This window comes from Dendrobates tinctorius, unplaced genomic scaffold, assembly GCF_039654945.1.
Source record: "Dendrobates tinctorius isolate UK_male_01 unplaced genomic scaffold, ASM3965494v1 ptg000201l, whole genome shotgun sequence".
NCBI classification, from domain to species: Eukaryota; Metazoa; Chordata; class Amphibia; order Anura; family Dendrobatidae; genus Dendrobates; species Dendrobates tinctorius.
The window spans coordinates 13,783,584-13,808,393 of record NW_027361868.1 but is presented as its reverse complement, the minus strand read 5'-3'; the positions used below and the strand labels follow the sequence as shown (position 1 = coordinate 13,808,393).

Sequence of the window (24,810 nt, the reverse complement as noted above, 5' to 3'; positions counted from 1 at the left end):
GCACTTCGTGTAAGGCTGGGTTTAATACGCACGATGTTCCCGGTCCAAGTGTAGACAGATGTCCGAACAGCCAGGGCTGTGGAGTCGGTAAGCCAAACCTGCGACTCCGACTCCTCAATTTCCCTTACACCGACTCCGACTCCAACTCCGACTCCACGACTCCGACTCCCACACATATTGCTTATATTTAAGTGAAAAATTTATTGTAGTACAATGTGAACCTCAGACATTTAATCATTTTTATGATCCAATAATCAAGATATTTAGATAGAACAGAATATATATTGGTGTACTACCCGGTTTTCATTCTTTTTGGTACAGATACGATATGGATAGACAGATATGGATAAATGGATAGATAGAGCAGATTTCTAATCTGCTTTTGCTATTGAAAACATTATCTATGAGCTCAAAAACCTTTCAGGTGATGCAGTTTTTTTAAAAAGATGATCAGCTTTTGCAGCTGAAAAACGTATCCTCAAAAAACACAGGAAAAATGCTGTGTGTGAATGTAGCCTTAGATCAGGAATATAACAGCCATTTATAGGACATTTCATAACTTTCCCAAACTCCTATGAAAAAATATTCAGCACATCCTGCATTGAATTACTGTACCCAATTTATTATATATTTTAGGAGTCGGAGTCGGTCCATTTTATACCGACTCCGACTCCGACTCCACCAAAATGAGCACCGACTCCGACTCCACAGCCCTGCGAACAGCCACCGAGGATCTCCGGACTCAAACTCAACACCATCATATACATTTATGAGGGATCATTCATATGGCTGTCTCTCAAGTATGAGTGCTATACGCGCTTTTCACGGCTATATACACGTCCGAATATCGGATGCTATCAGAGTATTGTTCGTTTTGTTTTTTTACACTCAACATTCGTTTGCTTCCACAGGCGATAACAATTGTTCGGTGGAAGTATCCCGACCATCTAATTTTGAAGACGTAACCGAAGGATCAATATGTTCTAGGACAACCCCTTTCAAATTGAAGGCATCTGAAGCGTAAAAGGAATAACTTGTGCAAGTTCTAGTTTTGGGTTCATAAACCCGTTCTTCTGATCAATATCAACTTTTCCCAGCGGGCCATCGCCTCTCGGGGACGCTGCCGATATAAGCCCCGATGGCACTGTCCAGACCTAGTGCTCAGCTCGCGGGGCTCCATCTTTCATCGCAGAGTGGGTGTCAGTAGCTGTCAAGAGTTTTTGCATACCTACAAAGGTAGTGAGATTACAGAATCCCGGCTCTAGTGTCGTCTGCGATTAGGACATATCCTCGTGTTAAAAAAAATAGTAACAGTAAAGCCAAGTTAAACAGCGACAGACGTGTTACATCAGTCCGCAGAGACGCCGTCCCCGTTTCCTGTTTAGATACTTTGGAAATTGTTTACCGAGGAGCAAGAAGTCAAAGAAAAGATTCCACCTACATTACAGAGATAGTAACCCGAAATACTGATCTGGTCTCTGGACATGAGACACGAGACGTGCAAACGGCCTCCGATCTGCCATCATCCGCAGTTCCTCTGGATTAGCCGGCATGGCGCCATGACGTGTGGGCGTCACGCCGTAACAATGACATAAAGCCAGGCTGGCTCATCAAAAAGAGGAACCGCAGATGGCAGTAGGTGGGAAGCAGTTTGCAGATCTCCCATCCAGCAGCAGCGTACCGACCTGGCAGTTGGGTCGGGGTCCCGCGAATCGTTTCAGTCATCTTCACCGACCACGCATGCAAGGCTATGTTCACACATTGCATTTATGCTGCAGTCTTTGATTATTTTTTTTTGCCGGCAAAACCTTTTTTGCTGCATAGTGTAAATCAGCAGCTGGACCCCCAGAGCTCCGTAAGTTATCACAAATCCCAAACTTTGCAGTTTACCTTAAATGAAAAACCCTTTTAACTGCTTCATCACCTTGCAATTCTCCTGCTTTTTCGTTTTCTCCTCCCCTTCTTCCCAGAGACATAACTTTTTATTTTTCCGTCAATAGACACACGTGGCCTTGTTTTTCGCGGGATGACTTTTGAATGACACCATTGAGTTTACCATAGTGTGTACGGGAAAATAGGAAATTAATTTCAAGTGCGGTGAAATTGCAAAAAAAAAAAAAAAAAAAAAAAAAAGTGCAATGCCACAATTGCGATTTAATTCGTTCACTAAATGCTAAAACTGACCTGACCATACTATTCCGCAGGTCGGTACGAGTATACAGATACCAAACATGTATCAGTACAGGTTATTTAAATAGTGAAAAAAAAAATCCAAAATTTGTACAAAAAACAAAAAAAAAAAAAAACAAAAACACCTAATCCTAGCATTTCGATCATATGATCGCGTGCACTACACATAGGGCATCAGCACTGTTATGCCCAGGGAAGGGGTCTTCCGCAGACCCCCGGCTATCATGACAACCCATCGGTGCCCTGCGATCACCTGACAGGGCGTGAGCATGTTAAACGCCGCTTTTAGTGATTGACAGCGGCATTTAGCCGGTTCACAGCTGCAGGTTATCAGATCAGCTGTCCTGTGGGGTGGGGTGGGGGCGGGGAGATGCAGGCTCAGCACTGGAGCCCGCATCAAAGGCAGGGACATGACCTTCGACTTACTTATACATCCAAGGTAGTGATGGGGTCAATTCAAGAATTGAGGGATTTTTTCTGTATTTTACGGCTTTCTGCCTACATCACCGACCATGACTGCAGTCCATCAGCGGTGGCCAGTTTGCTAGGCAACGAAAGGGATACTTTCAAAACTTTTTGCTTTGTGTTTGTAGAATTGAAGGAAAACTGGGTCACAAAAGCTGACCAAATGCAGCCTTCAGGGTAGCAAATGCAGCAGCAAAGTTGCCTCTGCAAGCAGCATGGCAGAGAGCCCAGCTCTGGTCAGTAGCTGCTGTGGCTTTAAAATGTCAATTAGGAGCGCACCGTCACTCAGTAAGCAGGCAGTCCTGAGGCAGGGGAGCAATGCGCTCTTAATCAAACGTATGTAAACCTCTTTCAATGCCAGCAGATTTCTGCATCTATAGGGTATAATCACTCAAGGTAGAAACTGAACATGATAGAAATCCACATGTAGATACCACCCCACTTACAAAGGGGATTTTCAGTCCCAGAACATCACCAGGATCGTTTCCACAGCATGTAATTGTGATATAGGCGATTTCATTCATATGCATAGTGGCATCTTCAATGCTAAAAAGTGTGTAAACCTGATCCCATAACTGCTGATAAAGCGAAGAAAATCCTAAAAGTGGCTCCAATGAGATTTCCTGTCTAAAGCGATCGCAAGTTAACCAGATGAGCAAAACAAGAAATGTCTTCACAGGTAGCGATGTGTGTAGGAAGAAAAATGAATTCAATAGGATAAAAGCGGGAAGTGACAGGAGATGCTTAGCACAATGCCGATTATTGGAGCCGTTGCTGTACACGGCCCCTAATCCCCTCCCCAGACGGCTTACATTCCAATATTTATGGCCCGCAGCGTACGTGGAATTTAACTTAACAAGATTACAAAAGGCAAACAGCAGGATTTAAATCAAGGTTGGAGGCTTAAACCTCATCCTCATTAAGAACAGACCACTCCTTATCCCTGAGCTACAGGCCTTTCCAAGAAGGCAACGCAAATATACACTTTACATGTACAGCACGGACGCAGAGCAAGCCAGACGGCCGCTGCCACGGTGGCGCGGAGCAAGCCAGACGGCCGCTGCCACGGTGGCGCGGAGCAAGCCAGACGGCCGCTGCCACGGTGGCGCGGAGCAAGCCAGACGGCCGCTGCCACGGTGGCGCGGAGCAAGCCAGACGGCCGCTGCCACGGTGGCGCGGAGCAAGCCAGACGGCCGCTGCCACGGTGTCACAGATGAGACAATTTTTACGTACAGCACGGACATAGGAGCAAGCCAGGCAGACACAGCTCAAGCTCTCCGGTTGCGGCGGGCGCGGAACAAGCCAGATGGCCTTGGCGGCGCGGAGCAAAATAGACTACCGCGGCCATGGTGGCACAGATTAGACACTATTTACATGTATAGCACAGACACAGGAGCAAGCCAGGCGGGCGCAGCGCAAGCTCTTCGGTTGCAGAAGGCGCTGAGCAAGCCAGACGGCCGCGGAGCAAACAAGACTTCCGCGGCCATGCTGGTGCAGATCAGACCCGATTTACGTGTACAGCACGGACACCAGAGCAAGCCAGACAGCCGTGGTGGCAAAGATCAGACACGATTGGCCCGATGCTGTGTAGGTTAAACTCAAATTGATGAAAGGGGATATTCCAACTTCTAATGCGATGACTCATTGTTGGGATACGATCCTTTATGATCGGAGGGGCTCCAACCGCTGGGACACCAATCGATTTTAAAGGGGTTATCCTACGGCAAACAATTATCTACAAGACAGATGAAAAAAATGCATGATCGGTGTCCCATGTCCCCAGATAAATACAGGAAACTTGTGAGCGCAGATTTAATCAATTCTGTGGGAGCAGTATGAGCGCATGATGCCCAGTGATAAGTGAAAGCACACATGCCGCACCATTAAGTGGTCTTTTTTCCCTGCAAAATAAATACACTTTTCTTACAAAATTAAAAAAAAAGTTTAAAAAAGCAAATTTAATTTGAGAAAAACTACAGGGACCAAAGATTGATGCATTCTGGATACAGCATACTGATAATAAATGGCACATTCTCATCTCGAACATAAAGAACGGGCGTCTGATTACAAAAGGTTTTATTTCATTTTCATCAGTGTGACCTGGATCAGATTTTCATCTGTTTTTAGTGTAGGTGTCTCTCATGTGCAAAAGAGTATAAAAAAAAAAGAAAAAAAAAAAAACCCACCACAAACGAAGTTTTTTTCCTGAAACCAGTGAAAAACAAAAAACGCAGTTTCCATAATTAGGCGAGTTCTCGATACTTTCATGCCAGTATCGAGCAGTGACACATCGGTTACACTTCAGTCTCCCTGTAGCAGTTCATTTGAGCAGCGTGTCAACTGAACACTGCAGACAATCACAAGCAGCATCCGTCCAATGACATCACTGCTTCCTAGTGGGCGCTGGTAGGAGAGTATAGCAAAGCTTGTGAAGTAAAAAAAAAAAAATAAATAAATAAAAAAAATTATCAAGTCTCCTAAGCAAAGTTTAATTTTGCCCAAACAACCCCTTTAAGTACGGAGGGCGAGTATAGGTCACTTTGGGTGCGATCCCACAGTGACAGTATGGCAAGTTTGTTTTATCTCATCGATCTCTACATTCCACTTACAGTATAGGAGGTATTAAACCAATGTGAGAAATGCAGATCAGGGCATAGCTTGCCTGGAATGGTCTTTAAATAGCCGCGCCATCATCGCCTGCTTAAGTCTGGGACCACTCCCCCACATTCCTGTGCCAGATGGCCTTTCTACAACTCCCCTTATCCATGTCTCATTCCTCGCTGTCCTGTGTGTCGTGGCAGCAGAGCGGCTCTTCTCCGAATACCTACCATATTTCTGCGCCTTGGCTCCGTGTCACGTCAAGTTTTAATTGTGAGGTATTCAGCTGACCAAAATTTTTTTTTTTTTTTTTTTTTTTCATTTTTGGAGAGAATAAAACAAAACAAAAAGGGGGGAGGAGGAATCCATCCTCTATCACAGAACACCGGCCAGCGGCCTGAGCAGGTGACCTGGAACCAAATCCTATCACTGCGGGAACGAGCAGGAGAAAGGTCACATAGGACGTAACAGTTAGTAAGGCCGAAAAAAGACATTTGTCCATCCAGTTCAGCCTATATTCCATCAGAATAAATCCCCAGATCTACGTCCTACTAAAGAATCTAATTGTAAGGCTGGTTATACACCGGCCGTGTTTCTGCTGACCGTTTTTGCGGCCCCAATGCAAAAATTAGTAGGAGGGCCGTGCTCCGTATGGCCGTGAGTGCCGTATTGGAGGCTGTGATAAAATATTGAGCTTGCCCGATATTTCACGGCTTACGGACACAGCCGCAATGCATTTCAATGGTACCGCAAAAACCATAGCTTGTTTTTGCAGTACACCGTATTTGCAGATCGCTGTTTTTTTCCCTGCTATTTGTTATAACAGGGAAAACCGGCGGCGATCCGAGGTGGTTTTTTGTGGCCCATTTCTGCAGAAAAACTTGGAAATTACGGCCATATGGCCAGCAAAAAAGTGCCGCAAAAAACACGGAAAGTGTAAAACCAGCCTTAGATACAATATTGTTACGCTCTAGGAATAGGAAGACATCCAGGCCTCTCTTGAACCCCTCGCCTGAGTTCGCCATCACCACCTCCTCAGGCAGGGAATTCCAGATTCTCACTGCTCCAACAGTAAAGAATCCTCTTCTATGTTGGTGGAAAAACCTCCTCTCCTCCAGACGCAGAGAATGCCCCCTTGTGACCGTGACCTTCCTTGGTATACAACTTTTTTTTGGAAGTGCCAAGAATAGGGGCGACGACCTGAGGACTGCAATACAACTCATATGGCAATGATCACACGTGCCCCAGTTGGCATTTCTTGTAAGAGGAGAAATGCAGTACGTCACCGATTTCCGCGGGCGCCATGACTGTGCCAAATCCTTCAACGCTGGCTCTATGCACTAGTAGAAGAGCGGGGAGAACGCGCGGGGACCCCTTCATGGATGTCAATGGGCTATAACGTAATGTATCCTGAAGTTTTTGGTATAAGCCAAAAATAAAATATAACATTCCATAAATGTCTCCTTTTTGCATTTGCCGCCACTGGTCGGTGAACACCCATGTGACTAGACGGTCACCATGTCCTCTCGTCGGTGAGAGATCCCATCTGAATGCGCTCTGTTGTTCCCAGTTGGCCACCACCAGAGTAATGCTAGGACAGCTCGACCGCTCTGACAGATCCCCTTTGTTTGCAGGATCATCGGGAAAGTCCGGTGACAGCATTAAAGGGTCTACTACGGTCCTCTGTTATCAGCCAATTCAGGCAGAATGTGACTGACCAACGTTCAACAGGATTACGGAGATTAAGCAGAGAAGAACCCCCGCAGCCATGAATTACCAAAGATGTGTCACTTCTCTCCGGGGTCCACAGAACCTTTCAGAAATATCTTATGAGACTGAGCAGCTCAGACTGGAAAAGGAAAAAAAACCCTGCAGGGCTTCAGTAACCAGGAGGGTCCCAAAGTGGTGTTCATCCTGAGCTTCCAGGTGCACTGCAGAAATCTGCATCTTTCTCCGTGGAAGCATTACCTGTGAGCGGGATTCTCCCCGAAGGCCCAAAACAAAGACACAAATGCCAAAGAAGGATAGAAGTGGTGTTAGGCTGTGTTCACACACACTTTTAATGTAAAAAATGTACAATTTACAATGCCAGTAAAAACAATGAGATTTCAGCACTGATGCACACGATTATTTTTCTCCCTGACTGTATTGGAGAACTGCAGCCTGTCAAATTCTGCAGTATTTTAGCACCCAATAAGAGCAAAGAGAAAATACATCACTACTGCAAAAATTATTTTAAAAAAAGTCGGAGCAAACTTTTGCACCATTTTTCTCCCCATTTTTTGTAAATGAACCTACCTTTATTAAACATGTACTGGAGACAAATCCCACATGCAGTGGCATCCACCAATGATGGCAGAGCACGAGGTCGATATAGGGCCCATGACCCATGGGTCACCAGGCCCCCCCCCTCCATCATTTCAAGTTCATCTGTATTTGTATCCTGATGCTGATGCAATTGAAAGCAATGATGAAAGAGAAAGCGTCAGCTGATGCTCCCTCCCCTTTCATTCTTCCATGGCATCCAACATCTAAGCGCAGTGGTCGCTATCACATCACTACATGGGGCTCGCTGGGCTGAGGTGTGCAGTGCTGCAGTGCTTCAGAATGCTTGCAGCAGGCACCGGAGTAGCAGGGGAACAAGATGGTGAGGAGAGTATTGTATTTTTTTTTTCATTTTTTTTTTTAAATCAGTGAGAACACTGTGGCGAGTGCATTACACTGCACTGACGACCATGGGGGGAGTGCATTACACTGCACTGACGACCATGGGGGGAGTGCATTACACTGCACTGACGACCATGGGGGGAGTGCATTACACTGCACTGACGACCATGGGGGGAGTGCATTACACTGCACTGACGACCATGGGGGGAGTGCATTACACTGCACTGACGACCATGGGGGGAGTGCATTACACTGCACTGACGACCATGGGGGGAGTGCATTACACTGCACTGACGACCATGGGGGGAGTGCATTACACTGCACTGACGACCATGGGGGGAGTGCATTACACTGCACTGACGACCATGGGGGGAGTGCATTACACTGCACTGACGACCATGGGGGGAGTGCATTACACTGCACTGACGACCATGGGGGAGTGCATTACACTGCACTGACGACCATGGGGGAGTGCATTACACTGCACTGACGACCATGGGGGAGTGCATTACACTGCACTGACGACCATGGGGGAGTGCATTACACTGCACTGACGACCATGGGGGAGTGCATTACACTGCACTGACGACCATGGGGGAGTGCATTACACTGCACTGACGACCATGGGGGAGTGCATTACACTGCACTGACGACCATGGGGGAGTGCATTACACTGCACTGACGACCATGGGGGAGTGCATTACACTGCACTGACGACCATGGGGGAGTGCATTACACTGCACTGACGACCATGGGGGAGTGCATTACACTGCACTGACGACCATGGGGGAGTGCATTACACTGCACTGACGACCATGGGGGAGTGCATTACACTGCACTGACGACCATGGGGGAGTGCATTATACTGCAATGATGACCATGGGGAGTGCATTATACTGCACTGACGACCATGGGGGAGTGCATTATACTGCAATGATGACCATGGGGAGTGCATTATACTGCAATGATGACCATGGGGAGTGCATTATACTGCAATGATGACCATGGGGAGTGCATTATACTGTATGGATGACCATGGGAAGTGCATTAAGCTATATGGTGGTGCATTATGCTATATGGAGGACTATGAGGAGTGCACTGCACTGTATGGAGGACTATAGGGGGTGCATTATACTATATAGAAGGCTATGTGGGGGCTATTATAATATTTGAAGGGCTATGTGGGAACCTTTATACTGTTTGCAAGCAGTTCTACATTGTGAAGGTTTGCGTTATTTTTATCATACTGTGTGGAGGGCTAATGGAGGCGTCATAGCTGGAGGATCATACTGTGTTGGGGGGTACTGTGGAGGAATCACATTGTTTGTGGGGGCACTTTTATTGACATACTTTGAGTGCAATGAAAGGGGTATTGAGGGCTTCAGTAGAAGGAAAATTACTTTGTAAAGGCTGCAAGGTTGTGAGATCTGCTCTTCCGTGACCGCACCGAACATTTTTTTTTTTTTTTTGTGGGGGAGATGGCAATTACAACTTTGGCTATGAGGCCCCAAGATTTCTATCTACATCTCTGCGCACATGTAATCCATACAAAATAGTTAAGAAACATTGCAAAAAAAGAAAAAAAAAATGCAGGTTTCGGCTGTATGAAAAAAAATCGTTGCTTGGGAACATAGCCTTACTACATACATTTTTTTGTCCACATGTTGCATTTTTCTTGCAAAAATAAAAACATTGCAGCGTTTTACGGTACCAGCAAAGTATATGAGATTTCTAAAATCTCACGCTGCTTATTTTTTTTCCTTTGAACATATGAACCTCCAAACAGTGTTTTTGGTTTGAATTTTTTCGAATCTGCAGGGCGTCCATTCTTCCAGGTTTTCCTCCATTCAAATGAGTGGGGTAAACACGCAAGTAAGAAAAATACACCAAAAACAACTATTATAGACTATTATTGCAATGTTTTTCCTGACACTAGTAATTGTGGCAGATTTTGCTTCAAAAACCAAACAGGGGCACATAGCCCAATAATGTAGAAAAACGGAGAAACAAACTTTACAATAGTTGCCTTAAATAAGGGGGGGATTATGTGTCCCCTTCTAATCACAGGATGCAGCACTGAGCCCCACGTGTCGGGTTCCCACGTGTCTCACTTCTCCAACCTTCTTCTATTTCCCACCGGACCTAATCTCTGTAGAGGATCAGCAGTGACGGGATAATTACCGACATGACGGGTGTAACTGTGACACTGCATAAACTCCGATCACCGACAGATACTAAGAACGGCTTCAACCATCATAATAATAATAATAATAAATTATTTTTATATAGCGCTAACATATTCCGCAGCACTTTACAGTTTGCACACATTTCCATCACTGTCCCCCGATGGGGCTCACAATCTGAATTCCCTATCAGTATGTCTTTGGAGTATGGGAGGAAACCCACGCAAACACGGGGAGAACATAAACTCCTTGCAGATGTTGTCCTTGGTGGGATTCGAACCCAGGTCCCCAGCGCTGCAAGGGTGCAGTGCTAACCACTGAGCCACCAAGGCCAAACAGCAAAGCCTAGAAAATCAGCCGTCAGACATTAAATAAACGGAGGGAGAATGGGGATCAGGTACCATGCTCGAATGGAGAGAGAAATACAGGAGCTGAAGAGAACACGAAGAGAGCTCCAGTCCTCTGGAGGACCCCCAAGACCTCCTATGGTGCGGCCGAGTTCACATGTAGCATAAATGCCGCTTTTTGTATCTCCATGCTTTCTGCGGCTGTCTGAACCATTATATGCAATAACAGTCTTCTAATTGCTTATGCTGGGGGGTTTCTGCTGCGTTTTTTGGTGCAGATTTGAAGGGGTTTTTTCTTTTTTTTTAGCACAGAAAAGATTTGATTCTGCAGTTTAAAAGATCAACCTGTTTGTTTCTTTCTCAATAGTCACCATAGAAAAAAAAAACTGAAAAACACGAAAAAAACAATGGACAATATTTTCTATGAAAGCGAATCCACTTTTTGGATGGTTGAAACAGATTTTCTGCACAAAATTTATATATATATATATATATATATATATATATATATATATATATATATATATATATATATATATATATATATATATACACATACATATACACACACACACACACACACACACACACACATACATATACACACACATATACACACACATATACACACACATATACACACACATATACACACACATATACACACACACATACACACACACATATACACACACACTTTTATTCTTTTTAAGATTTTCAACCCCCAACATTTTCATGAGGGTGGGTGGTAAAAGTAAAATAAATAATGTAGTGATTTAAAAATATATATATATTCATCCAATAGAGGGGGGTTTCTGGCTTTTTTTTGTATAAAAGTGGAATCTAGAAAAAAAAAAAAATTTAAGGATGCAGAGTACAAAGAAGCGTGGTGAAATAAGGAGTGTGTACAGCATATTGGAGTCTGCAACAGTCATGCGGCATTTTTCTTTCTTGCAACTGCGCCATCCTTATATATGGTAGTGTCAGGTATTGCAGCCAAGCGTCACAGATTTGAATGCTCAGCCCATATATAAGCGCTAAAAAGTAGCCCATTTTGCCCCCCCCCCATTCTGAACCACCCCTTTAAGTAGAAGAATATACAGTTACAGAGTAACAACTTGCTAGAACTGCTCTTTTAGGAAATAATTGTGTAATTATATACACAAGAGAAATGAGTTAAAGAAGCAGGGTATATAATGTCAAGTCGGTAGATGAAGAAATAAAAAAAGCGGATAATTGCAGAGTACTTACTGCAGAGCACGGTCGCAGAATCCATTAGCGCTGGAACTATTTAAGTAGAAAAAAAACAGATATAATCCTGTTGACAGCGTATTATTCCTTTAAAATGTTATTTGAGCCTATGGGTGATTCCTCTGTGCCAGAGCGGCTGCGGCTCAGCATCCAGGCCGGCTAAAAATAGGGCTTTCTTAAAGAAGCACTCCGGGTCTGCCAGACATCCCTGAGCGGGAGGTAAAGCCCACTGCTGCTAATGCTGCTGCTGCGAGCAAAGGTTACATTTGAATCATTGAAAGTACTAAAAACGAGAGGCGTGCCGGCTATAGAAACCTGACGGGCGAGGGCCACGTGATCCCACTCTGCAAACACGGCTTCCTGAACTTCAAACAGGTCTTAAAGGTGTAAGCCAACCTGATGGAGGAGATCATAAACCCTGGGGGTGGCTTCTGAAATCCTCTGTACAAGAAAAAAAAAAAAAAAAGTCCAAAAGAAGAGCCACGTGGACCCCGAGGTTTCATATCTGGCCACAGGTTCCTTTGCACCCCCAACTTCCTGTTCTCGTATACGACGCCACAGTAGGAAGCCAGGTAAAGGCGGCAGAAGAGGAAACAGGCTGCAGACCATCTCTTATGGCACGCCGCTTCATCAGCAGCAGCTACTTCCAGAATTTCTCTAAGATTTGGGCACAACAGGTGCAGCCGGGAAAGCGAGGAGGCAGCACAAAACCTTCTCAGAGTAAAGGGTCTAACCTTTCGGGGGGGGGGGGGAATCTTCCAGAACTTACGGCTATGGTCATGTCAGTCTCTCTCTGGTGACGTGAAGTTTCTGCACGGTCACTCACATCTACCTCCATCGCGGGCCGATGCCAGAGAAATTCGTTTGTTCCATTCACTTCTACGGAAGCCACCTTGGGTGATTGTTCAGCATTTTTAAAACGCCCATAGAAGTGATTGGAAACTACTACTTTAGCAACATAGATAAATATACCTATTGACCCTACACAGAAGCGAAGCATCGCCTTCAGAAGACGTTTAGCTAAAGATTTCCCAGAGCATATTGGCGTTATTCTTCGATAAATCCAACCCATGGGACCTTCTCCATATAGTCCTCCTTCAAGTAGATCCTTTACACATCCCACCTTATGGTCAATTGTATCTCCATCTCTGGACTTTCCATGACCAGCCAAGGTGCAATGACCCCTTTTACTCTGGAAGTTCATATGAACACTTACTCCCAATTATCGGTCCGGGTAAACACGCCACCGATCACTCGACAGACTGGCAAAACACATTCGCCAAGTGATCAAATTTTCTTATGCCGGCACAAAAATAATCTTTTACGTGGGGGGAGGGAAGTACATTGCAGACAACATGCTGTTTGTTGCATGGGACAGAGCAATGGTATCAATGATTGTTCCACCCTATAAAGTTGCCAAAATGTGTCCTTCTCAGCTGATTTATGACCACAAAGTTCAGCTGAACTTGCCGATTTGACTTTACAGACCACATCAAAGTTCAGCTGAACGTGCCGATTTGACTTTACAGACCACATCAAAGTTCAGCTGAACGTGCCGATTTGACTTTACAGACCACATCAAAGTTCAGCTGAACGTGCCGATTTGACTTTACAGACCACATCAAAGTTCAGCTGAACTTGCCGATTTGACTTTACAGACCACATCAAAGTTCAGCTGAACGTGCCGATTTGACTTTACAGACCACATCAAAGTTCAGCTGAACGTGCCGATTTGACTTTACAGACCACATCAAAGTTCAGCTGAACGTGCCGATTTGACTTTACAGACCACATCAAAGTTCAGCTGAACGTGCCGATTTGACTTTACAGACCACATCAAAGTTCAGCTGAACGTGCCGATTTGACTTTACAGACCACATCAAAGTTCAGCTGAACGTGCCGATTTGACTTTACAGACCACATCAAAGTTCAGCTGAACGTGCCGATTTGACTTTACAGACCACATCAAAGTTCAGCTGAACGTGCCGATTTGACTTTACAGACCACATCAAAGTTCAGCTGAACGTGCCGATTTGACTTTACAGACCACATCAAAGTTCAGCTGAACGTGCCGATTTGACTTTACAGACCACATCAAAGTTCAGCTGAACGTGCCGATTTGACTTTACAGACCACATCAAAGTTCAGCTGAACGTGCCGATTTGACTTTACAGACCACATCAAAGTTCAGCTGAACGTGCCGATTTGACTTTACAGACCACATCAAAGTTCAGCTGAACGTGCCGATTTGACTTTACAGACCACATCAAAGTTCAGCTGAACGTGCCGATTTGACTTTACAGACCACATCAAAGTTCAGCTGAACGTGCCGATTTGACTTTACAGACCACATCAAAGTTCAGCTGAACGTGCCGATTTGACTTTACAGACCACATCAAAGTTCAGCTGAACGTGCCGATTTGACTTTACAGACCACATCAAAGTTCAGCTGAACGTGCCGATTTGACTTTACAGACCACATCAAAGTTCAGCTGAACGTGCCGATTTGACTTTACAGACCACATCAAAGTTCAGCTGAACGTGCCGATTTGACTTTACAGACCACATCAAAGTTCAGCTGAACGTGCCGATTTGACTTTACAGACCACATCAAAGTTCAGCTGAACGTGCCGATTTGACTTTACAGACCACATCAAAGTTCAGCTGAACGTGCCGATTTGACTTTACAGACCACATCAAAGTTCAGCTGAACGTGCCGATTTGACTTTACAGACCACATCAAAGTTCAGCTGAACGTGCCGATTTGACTTTACAGACCACATCAAAGTTCAGCTGAACTTGCTGATTTGACTTTACAGACCACATCAAAGTTCAGCTGAACTTTGATGTGGTCTGTATAGTCAAATCAGCAAACAGGAGTTCAGAAAAGGACAGAAAATCTCACCGTTGTGTAGTCCGTTAACGTATTCATCAGTAAGCACTGATCTCTCCATTCATTTCTATGAGAGCTCAGAAAATTGCTCACTATGCAATTTTTCGGAGCTCCGACTTATAGTTAGAAGTCTGCATGTCAGGTAAGGAATACTGTATGTACCACAAGACGGACAAGTTTATAGTTTTGCTTTAGTTATACCAGAGGCAGGGAAAAATGAAAAGGAGAAGAGTCATAAAAAGTACAATCCTTGGCCAGTGCTAGCATGTAAGCATCGCAAGAATGGAACTAATGACATTGATCTGTCACATTTACCGTACATTCTTCTATTTGGAGAGAAAAATTCCTCGTAAGTCAGTCTCCTGACATTGGAGAAAAGTGAGAGCAGATTCAATGTACCCGTGTCACTCCCACGGCCTCATGTTATCAGCACACTAAGTAAAATGCAATTCAGTCAAAAGTGCCAGAAGACAAACCGGCGTCAAACACCCCGAGATTGTGAAATAGAAGACCGTAGTCACAGATCCTCGTCCAAACGGGCCATGGCCTATGTAATCAATGGCGGGAAACAACTGCACAGGGCTCGATTGGAGTGCTGAAGTCACAATACCCCGAAACTAACGATGAAGGCGGCTCACAACACTCCAATATTGGACACCGAGATGGCACCCAGGACCAAGTACAGACGCAGCATCAAAGAAGTCCCAAGGAGTCCATGGGGAGAAAAATCTCAAAAAAGGAGACTGCGTCCAAAAACTTCAAAAGCTCCATTCAACCTGCCAAAGATGTGACGTTACGACCAGCCACAGATCTAGACCGATGGCTGGTCGAAACATTGCATCTACGGCAGAATAAATGGAGCGTTGGTGAAGTTTATTTTCACCTGATTTTGGACTTTATTATTAACGAACCCCAAAATAGTAAAAAGAAACCTGCAATTTACTCAAACAAGGCACAGTTCATAATGCGTTAGTGATGCACTCTCAGCCCATTTAGCCCCGGTTGGGTCTGCCCCATGTATGTACGCTCGGCAGAGTGCTCATGTGTTTTCTATGGGGAGAGCACAAAAAGAAAAAACGTGGATAGGAGGAGGTCCGGGGGCCCCATACACAGATAGATGCCCCATACACAGATAGATGGCCAATCCTGCCGAATCTGAGTGCAGCCAGCCGTTCTCTATTGTGTAAGGGGTACCTATGACTGTAGAGTAATGCCATCATAGCCTGGAAGTGACCCAATCGTTATCACCAAAGAGGCATTTGACAACCACCATCTCTCCAGACTCCCTCCATACAATAAGTCTTAAATAAAACAGGATTCAAGTGACCGCCAAACCCCTTCAGTAACAGAGTAGGTGATCGGCGTTGTGAAATGCTGACCCAATCCTCTCTAATGGGTGCCTCTGTGTCCGGCATAACAAGCAATATAAGACAGGGGATGGGGAATAATTTTTCTGCCAAAAGCCATTTGGATATTTATATTACCCTCCAGGGGGCCGTACAAATCGCACGCTAACTGGGCCCACGAAGAACGTCCCAACACTGGTGTCCGGACGTAATCCCTTACTGCACGCACCTCAGCGTTCAGTACTGAACACTGTGTACGTGCCACAGAGGAAGAAGAATTAATGGGCTGGCAGACACCAAAATACAGCTGCCGACCCAAGCACTGTGGTCCCCAGGAATCTGCCCGGGGGCCGGAGAAAAGGTCATCAAGCACCATAAATATCCAGCAGGCTTGAGGTTCCCCACCCATGATTTAGGAGATATGCCAGGATGATTTCACATACGGCTGTATATACGTTCGTAGAGATGAGCGAACCCGAACTGGAAAGTCGTACCAGACACCTAGCATCCGGTGATAAACTCTGAAGAACATCTTCTCCTGGAAGTCCATGACAGAGACAGATGGTTGGGGTACTCTGCTTCCTTTGACAGCCCCCTAGCACTTACTAGGACTATTAACCAGCACCAAAGCTCAAGTCCTTATTGACTTCTACAGGGTTCAGGATCAAGTTTGGACAGCATTCTGGTACACGAACCGAACTTTGGACTAACGTACGGTCAAAAATGAAAAATACAAACATCCACGGGGCCGCTCATCGCTAGATAAACTATAAAAATTATGCCTATGCTGTAAATACCCGATGTACCAGGAGTCAGACATCAAGGTTTGATGGGGTGGGGAAGGGAAAGTTGATGCACTTTCTGGGTAGTTTGCATGTTGCATCATAGCTCGATATCTCAGCTCCAACTAGTCATTTCGAAGCCATCCCAAGAAGACCACACGTGCTGACCAAATAAGTTTAGAGTAAAACATATCTATCCAATATTGATCAGTAAAAAAAAAAAAATAATCAATCTTGGATCTTTATTTTTTTTTTTTACCAACACGTCTGTACAAAAAAACAAAATGCCTCTTGATTACAGTCATGGCCAAAAGTTTTGAGAATTACACAAATATTAATTTTTACAAAGTCTACTGCTTCATTTTTTCTAATGGCAATTTACATATACTCCAGAATGTTATAAAGAGTGATCAGCTTAACAGCAATTACTTGCAAAGTCAATATTCGCCTAGAAAATGAACTTTATCCCCCAAAACACATTTCAACATCATTGCAGCCCTGCCTTAAAAGGACCAGCTAACATCGTTTCAGTGATTGCTCCATTAACACAGGTGTGGGTGCTGATGAGGACAGGGCTGCAGATCAATCTGTCATGATTAAGTAAGAATGACACCACTGGACACTTTAAAAGGAGGCTGGTGCTTGGCATCATTGTTTCTCTTCTGTTAACCATGGTTATCTCTAAAGAAACACGTGCAGTCATCATTGCACTGCACAAAAATGACCTAACAGGGAAGAGTATCACAGCTAGAAAGATTGCACCTCAGTCAACAATCTATCGCATCATCAAGAACTTCAAGGAGAGAGGTTCCCTTGTTGCCAAAAAGACTCCAGGGCACCCAAGAAAGACCAGCAAGCGCCAGGACCGTCTCTTAAAAGTGTTTCAGCTGCGGGATCGGGCTACCAGCAGTGCAGAGCTTGCTCAGGAATGGCAGCAGGCAGGTGTGAGTGCATCTGCACGCACTGTGAGGCGGAGACTCTTGGAGCAAGGCCTGGTCTCAAGGAGGGCAGCAAAGAAGCCACTTCGCTCCAGGAAAAACATCATGGACAGACTGATATTCTGCAAGAGGTACAGGGAGTGGACTGCTGAGGACTGGGGTAAAGTCATTTTCTCTGATGAATCCCCTTTTTGATTGTTTGGGACATCTGGAAAACGGCTTATTCGGAGAAGACCAGGTGAGCGCTACTACCAGTCTTGTCTCATGCCAACTGTCAAGCATCCTGAAACCATTCATGTGTGGGTTTGCTTCTCAGCCAAGGGAATGGGCTCTCTCTCAGTCTTGCCTAAAAACACAGCCATGAATAAAGAATGGTACCAGAATGTCCTCCAAGAGCAACTTCTCCCAACCGTCCAAGAGCAGTTTGGCGATCAACAATGCCTTTTTCAACATGATGGAGCACCTTGTCATAAAGCAAAGGTGATAACTAAATGGCTCAGGGAACAAAACAGAGATTTTGGGACCATGGCCTGGAAACTCCCTAGATCTTAATCCCATTGAGAACTTGTGGTCAATCAAGAGACGGGTGGACAAACAAAAACCTTCAAATTCAGGCAAAATAAAAGCATTGATTTTGCAAGAATGGACTGCTATCAGTCAGGATTTGATCCAGAAGTTGATTGAGAGCATGCCAGGGAGAATTGCTGAGGTCCTGAAGAAGGGTCAACACTGCAAATATTGACTTGCTGCATTAACTCATTCTGTCAATATAAACTTTTGCTACTCATATGATTGCAATTATATTTCTGTATGTGATAAAAACATCTGACAAACACACATAAAACCCAGAGGCCAGCAGATCATGTGAAAATATAATATTTGTATCATTCTCAAAACTTTTGGCCATGACTGTACATTCCTCACTCAAATCAAAAAACGCGATCAAGATATCTTATGAAGCGGCTAATTGCCACAGGCCGACCCCACTTCACAACCGGTCTCGGCAGCACATGCCTCGTTTACGCAGAACAAAATGCTGCTGATTCTTTTTGTTTACTGAAAAAAAAAAATCATTTCACCTTACAATCTTACTCCTTCACCCATCAAGTGACTGAAAATCTCTCCTTAGCATGCAGACCAAGAGAAAATCCCACTGACGGATTAGTGGGCCTTATTTCCGTGTCATCTCGCGTATGTTAGCAATGTGTCACACTGAACAAAGACTGACAGCTTTTGATTTTAATCTGTTGATAAATGTGGTGTAAAGCTAGACTTGTGGCACACCATGTCCTCCAGATCCTCTACTGGCTAATGCACAGACGCTCCAAGGACAGCACGTCCAGAGTCTCGCAGACAGCTATGAAGGGCTAATGACCATCTTTAAAGGGTAGCTTTAAATAAACTTTATTCCATGTAAGAGCCTGGTGGGAATAACATACCTTTTGTGCACTGATATAATAGGTCATAAGGTCTTGCAAAAAAAATATATACACACACAAAACCTATAAAAAAGTCAAAGAGTCTCGACAATGTGGAGATATTGAGCAAACATAGCGGTTGTGCATTTACACATTGACCGGTCATCGGAGCTATGGGGCAACTAAGAGCAGTAGAGTGTTTAAATTTAAGAGGCAAAAGGAAGCGCGGCTTGTTGGGGGTTGAAAACTGGGACCTTAGTGAGGGAGTGACGTAGGAGGTTCCACGGAATAATCAATTTATTCTAACAACTGGAGACTTCTACATATTTTTGTGCTATATTAAGAGTGTAGTCTGATTTGGGCCATCTATTACAAGTGTCACATTGAGTTTGTCGAGCATTCAGTTTCCTACAGCACTACCGCAGGGGAATTGAAGCATTACATGGTGTCCATGGGTTTGAGTCCTCCACACCCAAGAGATGCTCTTAGACCCTCCATGTTGTGGCTCATAACGAAAAAAAATTAAATATATATTATATATATATATATATATATATATATATATATATATATATATATATATATATATATACACACACATACACACAGTGCAGACCAAAAGTTTGGACACACCTACTCATGCAAAGAGTTTTCTTTATTTTCATGACTATGAAAGTTGTAGATTCACTCCGAAGGCATCAAAACCATGAACACATGTGGAATTATATAATTAACAAGAAGTGTGAAACTGAAAATATGTCTTATATTCTAGGTTCTTCAAAGTAGCCACCTTTTGCTTTGATTACTGCTTTGCACACACTTGGCATTCTCTTGATGAGCTTCAAGAGGTAGTCACCAGAAATGGTATTCCAACATTCTTGAAGGAGTTCCCAGAGATGCTTAGCACTTGTTGGCCCTTTTGCCTTCCCTCCGTGGTCCAGATCACCCCAAACCATCTCGACTGGGTTCAGGTCCGATGACTGTGGAGGCCAGGTCATCTGGTGTAGCACCCCATCACTCTCCTTCTTGGTCAAATAGCCCTTACACAGCCTGGACGTGTGTTTGGGGTCATTGTCCTGTTGAAAAATAAATGGTCCAACTAAACGCAAACCTGATGGAATACCATGCCGCTGCAAGATGCTGTGGTAGCCATGCTGGTTCAGTATGCCTTCAATTTTGAATAAGTCCCCAACAGTGTCACCAGCAAAGCACCCCCACACCATCACACCTCCTCCGCCATGCTTCACGGTGGGAACCAGGCATGTAGAGTCCATCCGTTCTCCTTGTGTCACACAAAGACACGGTGGTTGGAACCAAAGATCGCAAATTTGGACTCATCAGACCAAAGCACAGATTTCCACTGGTCTAATGTCCATTCCTTGTGTTCTTTAGCCCAAACAAGTCTCTTCTGCTTGTTCCCTGTCCTTAGTAGTGGTTTCCTAGCAGCTACTGTATTTTACCATCAAGGCCTGCTGCACAAAGTCTCCTCTAACATAGTAACATAGTTTTGAAGGCTGAAGGAAGACCTTATGTCCATCTAGTTCAGCCTATTTTTAGTGCAGCTGTTCTGCATTGTTGATCCTGGGGAAAGCAAAAAACCCACAGAGTAGAAGCCAATTTTCTCCATAGGGAAAAAAATTCCTTCCCCTAAGCTGGGTCAACCATCTACCTATAATATTATGTTATTCGTAACCTTCTATAACAGTTGCGGTAGAGATTTGTCTGCTGCTAGAACTGTGTGGCATTGACCTGGTCTCTAATCTGAGCTGCTGTTAACCTGCGATTTCTGAGGCTGGTGACTCGGATGAACTTATCCTCCGCAGCAGAGGTGACTCTTGGTCTTCCTTTCCTGGGGCAGTCCTCATGTGAGCCAGTTTCTCTGTAGAGCTTGATGGTTTTTGCCACTGCATTTGGGGACACTTTCAAAGTTTTCCCAATGTTTCAGACTGACTGACTTTCATTTCTTAAAGTAATGAAGGCCACTCGTTATTCTTTACTTAGAATTTGTATTATGGCAAGAAAAAAGCAGCTAACAGTCTATTCAGTAGGACTATCAGCTGTGCATCCACCAGACTTCTGCACAACACAACTGATGGTCCCAACCCCATTTATAAGGAAAGAAATCCAACTTATTAAACCTGACAGGGCACACCTGTGAAGTGAAAACCATTTCCGGTGACTACCTCTTGAAGCTCAAGAGAATGCCAAGAGAGTGCAAAGCAGTAATCAAAGCAGAAGGTGGCTACTTTGAAGAACCTAGAATGTAAGACATTTTCAGTTGTTTCACACTTTTTTGTTAATTATATAATTTCACATGTGTCATTTCATAGTTTTGATGCCTCCAGAGTGAATCTACAATTTTCATAGTCATGAAAATAAAGAAAACGCTTTGAATGAGGTGGTGTGTCCAAACGGGTGGGAAATGCATCCATATAATGTTCCATAAAGAGAGATGGGCGGACACCTGGATGTTCGGGTCCAGCTGAAAAGTTTCAAAAAGTTTGGGTTCGGGTACCAGAACAGGACCACATTTACTTGAATTGGGGGCCCGAACATCCAGTGTTTGCCACGCTGTGCATGACAACACGGCAAACACCGCATCTGCTCGGCGGTGAAGTCATCCCCGCCGGTCAGAGAGCTGTGATTCCCACGCTGTCAGAAGACAGCATGAGCACTCAGCTGTGATCGGAGGTATAAAGTTTACCTCCGGTCACTGGTGTCAGCCAATGGGACTACTGATCCCATCATCCGACACCTGCTGCCGCCAATTACAGTGAAAACAGGAGAGATGGATTGGAGTATTCATCAACCGCTCCTGCTCTGTAAATAAACAATTTAAAAAAAAACAAAAACGGTGTTGGTTCCCCTGACAAAAACTCACAGCTGGGGGCTGCAACCCTCAGCTGCCAGCTTCAGCAAGGCTAGTTATCAAGAACAGAGGGGTCCCCACACTTTAATTTAAATACCGTAATTTAAAAAAAAAAAAAAAAAAAACACAAGGCATGGGGTCCCCCTCATTTTTACAACCAGCCTTGCTAAAGCAGACAGCTGGGGCTGGTATTCTCAGGATGGTAAGGAGCCACAGCCTAAAAATAGCAGCCCGCAGCTGCCCAGAAAGGGCACCTCTGTGAGATGTGCTAATTCTGGCGCTTTGCCCGGCTCTTCCCACTTGCCCTATAGTGTTGGCAAGTAAGCTGATAGTTGGGGCCGGGTTGATAATACAAAGGTAACGTCAGGTGACATCAAGCTCACAGCTTAGTAATGGGGAGGTGTCTCATAAGACACCTATCCATTACTAATCCTATAGTTGTATGGTAAAGACAGCTGAGGGTTGCAGCTCCCAGCTGTTAATTTTGTCTAGCTGGTTAGCAAAAATACAGAGGAACCCACACTGCTGCTTTTTTTTTTTTTTTTTTTTTTTATTTACATCGCATAAAATTATAGCTGCTATGCGACAGAAAACGACGTTATGGCGCAAACCAATAAGAACAAAAAAAAAAAAAAAAATCTCTCCCCGAATTTTGCTTGTGAAGTGGAGCAGTGATCCATGCAGTCTTCTGGGTCATCTCTGATGCAGAGTTATAGATCAAATACACTATTGTACAGCACTGGAACCACTACTGGAGACAAACTCAGAAGACAAGGACCAAGACCAGTCTACGCTGCTATAAGAAAGCAAAATCAGCAGCGCAAGGAATACAAATGGCGCAATGATCAACACATGCGTGAAAATAAAAAGTGTTATTACGACGACCAAGGACAACTGTCGATCAATGATTCAGACAGCAATAGTATTCAGCTGGCTTTAAAATGTGTTTCACCTTTGCTGGGTTTTCAACCTTATTATTCACCTGATAAACCAAACTGCCATCCTCATCCCCCTTTGGGCTTGAGCACCGTTGTTGGCTTGACCTGCAGATAGCTCAACATACAACCGCAGGCCAAGCCAAAAAAAGATCAGCAGGAACAAATGAGCCATCAGAAAAGGCCATTTTTTTTCATGTAAAATGATGTAAAATGTGTTTTTTCTTCATGCCACCATTTAAAAAAAAAAAAAATATATATAATGGATGGCTGTATTTGTCAAATAAACTTGCAGAGCGTCTGCGGCAATCCAGACGATGCAATGCAAGAAGACAAAACATTAGGTGTGGCACATAATAGCAGATTAGCAAATATATTGACATTCCATATTTAGCGTTAAATCTCAACTGTCACTGTTCTCCGCAGCCAGAAATCCCATCCATTAGTATGCGATAGTGTGATATTTGGCACCAGCAGACAATCACCATGAAAGCCAATATTTTCAGACAAGTAGTAGAACGAAGTTTTTCACTCTTACTCCAAGAAAACACCACTCCAGCTATGAAACAAGTCCTAGAAGACTCGACGACCTACCAAAAAAAAAAAAAAAAAAATACTAATGACCATCTAATGGGTAGAGGAGGTCTAGGGCCACATTATACAGCCGGGGAGAGTCGCGAAATAAAAGCAAACCCTGACTCAGGAATTCTACATGAGCCACAGCCAGAAAGGATTACCTCCGTAAAGCCGAGCGAGCCATGCCAGACGAAGGTAAAAGAATTTTGATGATGTGATAGGCGTTCTGTACACATTAAAATGCAGAAAAGGAAGAAAACAGTTTGTGAACACGTCGCTGTACTAACAATGGATGTATTAGAGGGAGATGAAGTTTACCCGTGGCCCTTATGTAACGGGGATACAACCTAAGTACTGCTGGATTTTCACGACTAATGTTTAATAAAAACACATGGGCTATTTCTTTGCAAATCAGCCATTGTATTAGATGCATGGAAACATAATAGATTATAATCATTAGTTACATTTGTTCTATTGCAGACGAAGAAGAGAGGGGAGAAGCTCCTGCTGCAGCCAGTTGTCTTACAGCCAGAGAGATGACCTGATTCGGTTAGATATCGCAGTTTTAGACTGGATTTTTTTTTTGGGGGGGGGTGTATTTTCTGTATTTTGTTTTTTTTTTTTTTTCAATGCAGTGGGAGATATGCTTCCCCTTCAATATTGGAGATAAATACTTTAAAGATTCGGAATGTTTTTTATTCACTTCCAAGGCATAAAAATCTGTTTTAGCTATACGTTGTGCGCCCCATGAGTCCATTACATGGCCAAGATAGATTAAGGGGGATGTCGGCTACTCGGTCGGCCCTTTCAGTATAACTATGCTTAGTAAAACACTGCTACTCACCTTCGCTGCCAGCACAATTCTAGTGGTGTCGGCATTGACGTGACATCAGTGGAGGCTTCACTCTTCTTCTAAAGACAAAATCGACATCAAGATGTAGCAAGAGCAAAAGCAGCAGCTCTCACTTCCTCAGGCTGTCTTGATTTGTCCGAAGGAAGGTAGAGTGATGCCAGCGAAGATTGGCTGCAGGGATCGCGTGACAATGTCACACAATCCCTGGGAGAGCCAGTGCAGACACCAATGAAATGGCATTGGCACCAGAGGTAAGTGTTGCTATTTTACTGGGAGGGTTGGGGGGACATAGGGATTTAGAAGGGTTTGTGCAGTGGGTAACCTTTTTAATATGTATTGGGGAGGTTCAAATTGAAAGACAGCAAGCGAGGATCTTTAAGAAAAACGAGGAATTGAAACAAAGTATATTGAAACGGCATGACTTCATTTTTACAAAGATTTGCTGAACCCGTGAAACCCCCTATAAGAGGCATTTGGCCCTGAATATTGATAGTGCTGA

At 44.2% G+C, this 24,810-nt stretch overlaps 1 protein-coding gene across 5 annotated transcripts in view; it reads right to left on the bottom strand.

The window, feature by feature from the left end:
* Positions 1-24,810, bottom strand: part of EML4 (EMAP like 4) — a 154,321-nt gene that overhangs the window by 87,078 nt on the left and 42,433 nt on the right. The window contains exon 1 of one of the 5 annotated variants that reach the window (XM_073553446.1): positions 11,702-11,933. The exons of the other annotated variants lie outside the window; for them this stretch is intronic. Within the exon in view, the coding sequence (XP_073409547.1) occupies positions 11,702-11,726 (25 nt within the window). The 5' untranslated portion in view covers positions 11,727-11,933. Of the gene's footprint in view, positions 1-11,701; positions 11,934-24,810 lie in introns of those variants that run through there. 5 annotated transcript variants of the gene reach the window in all.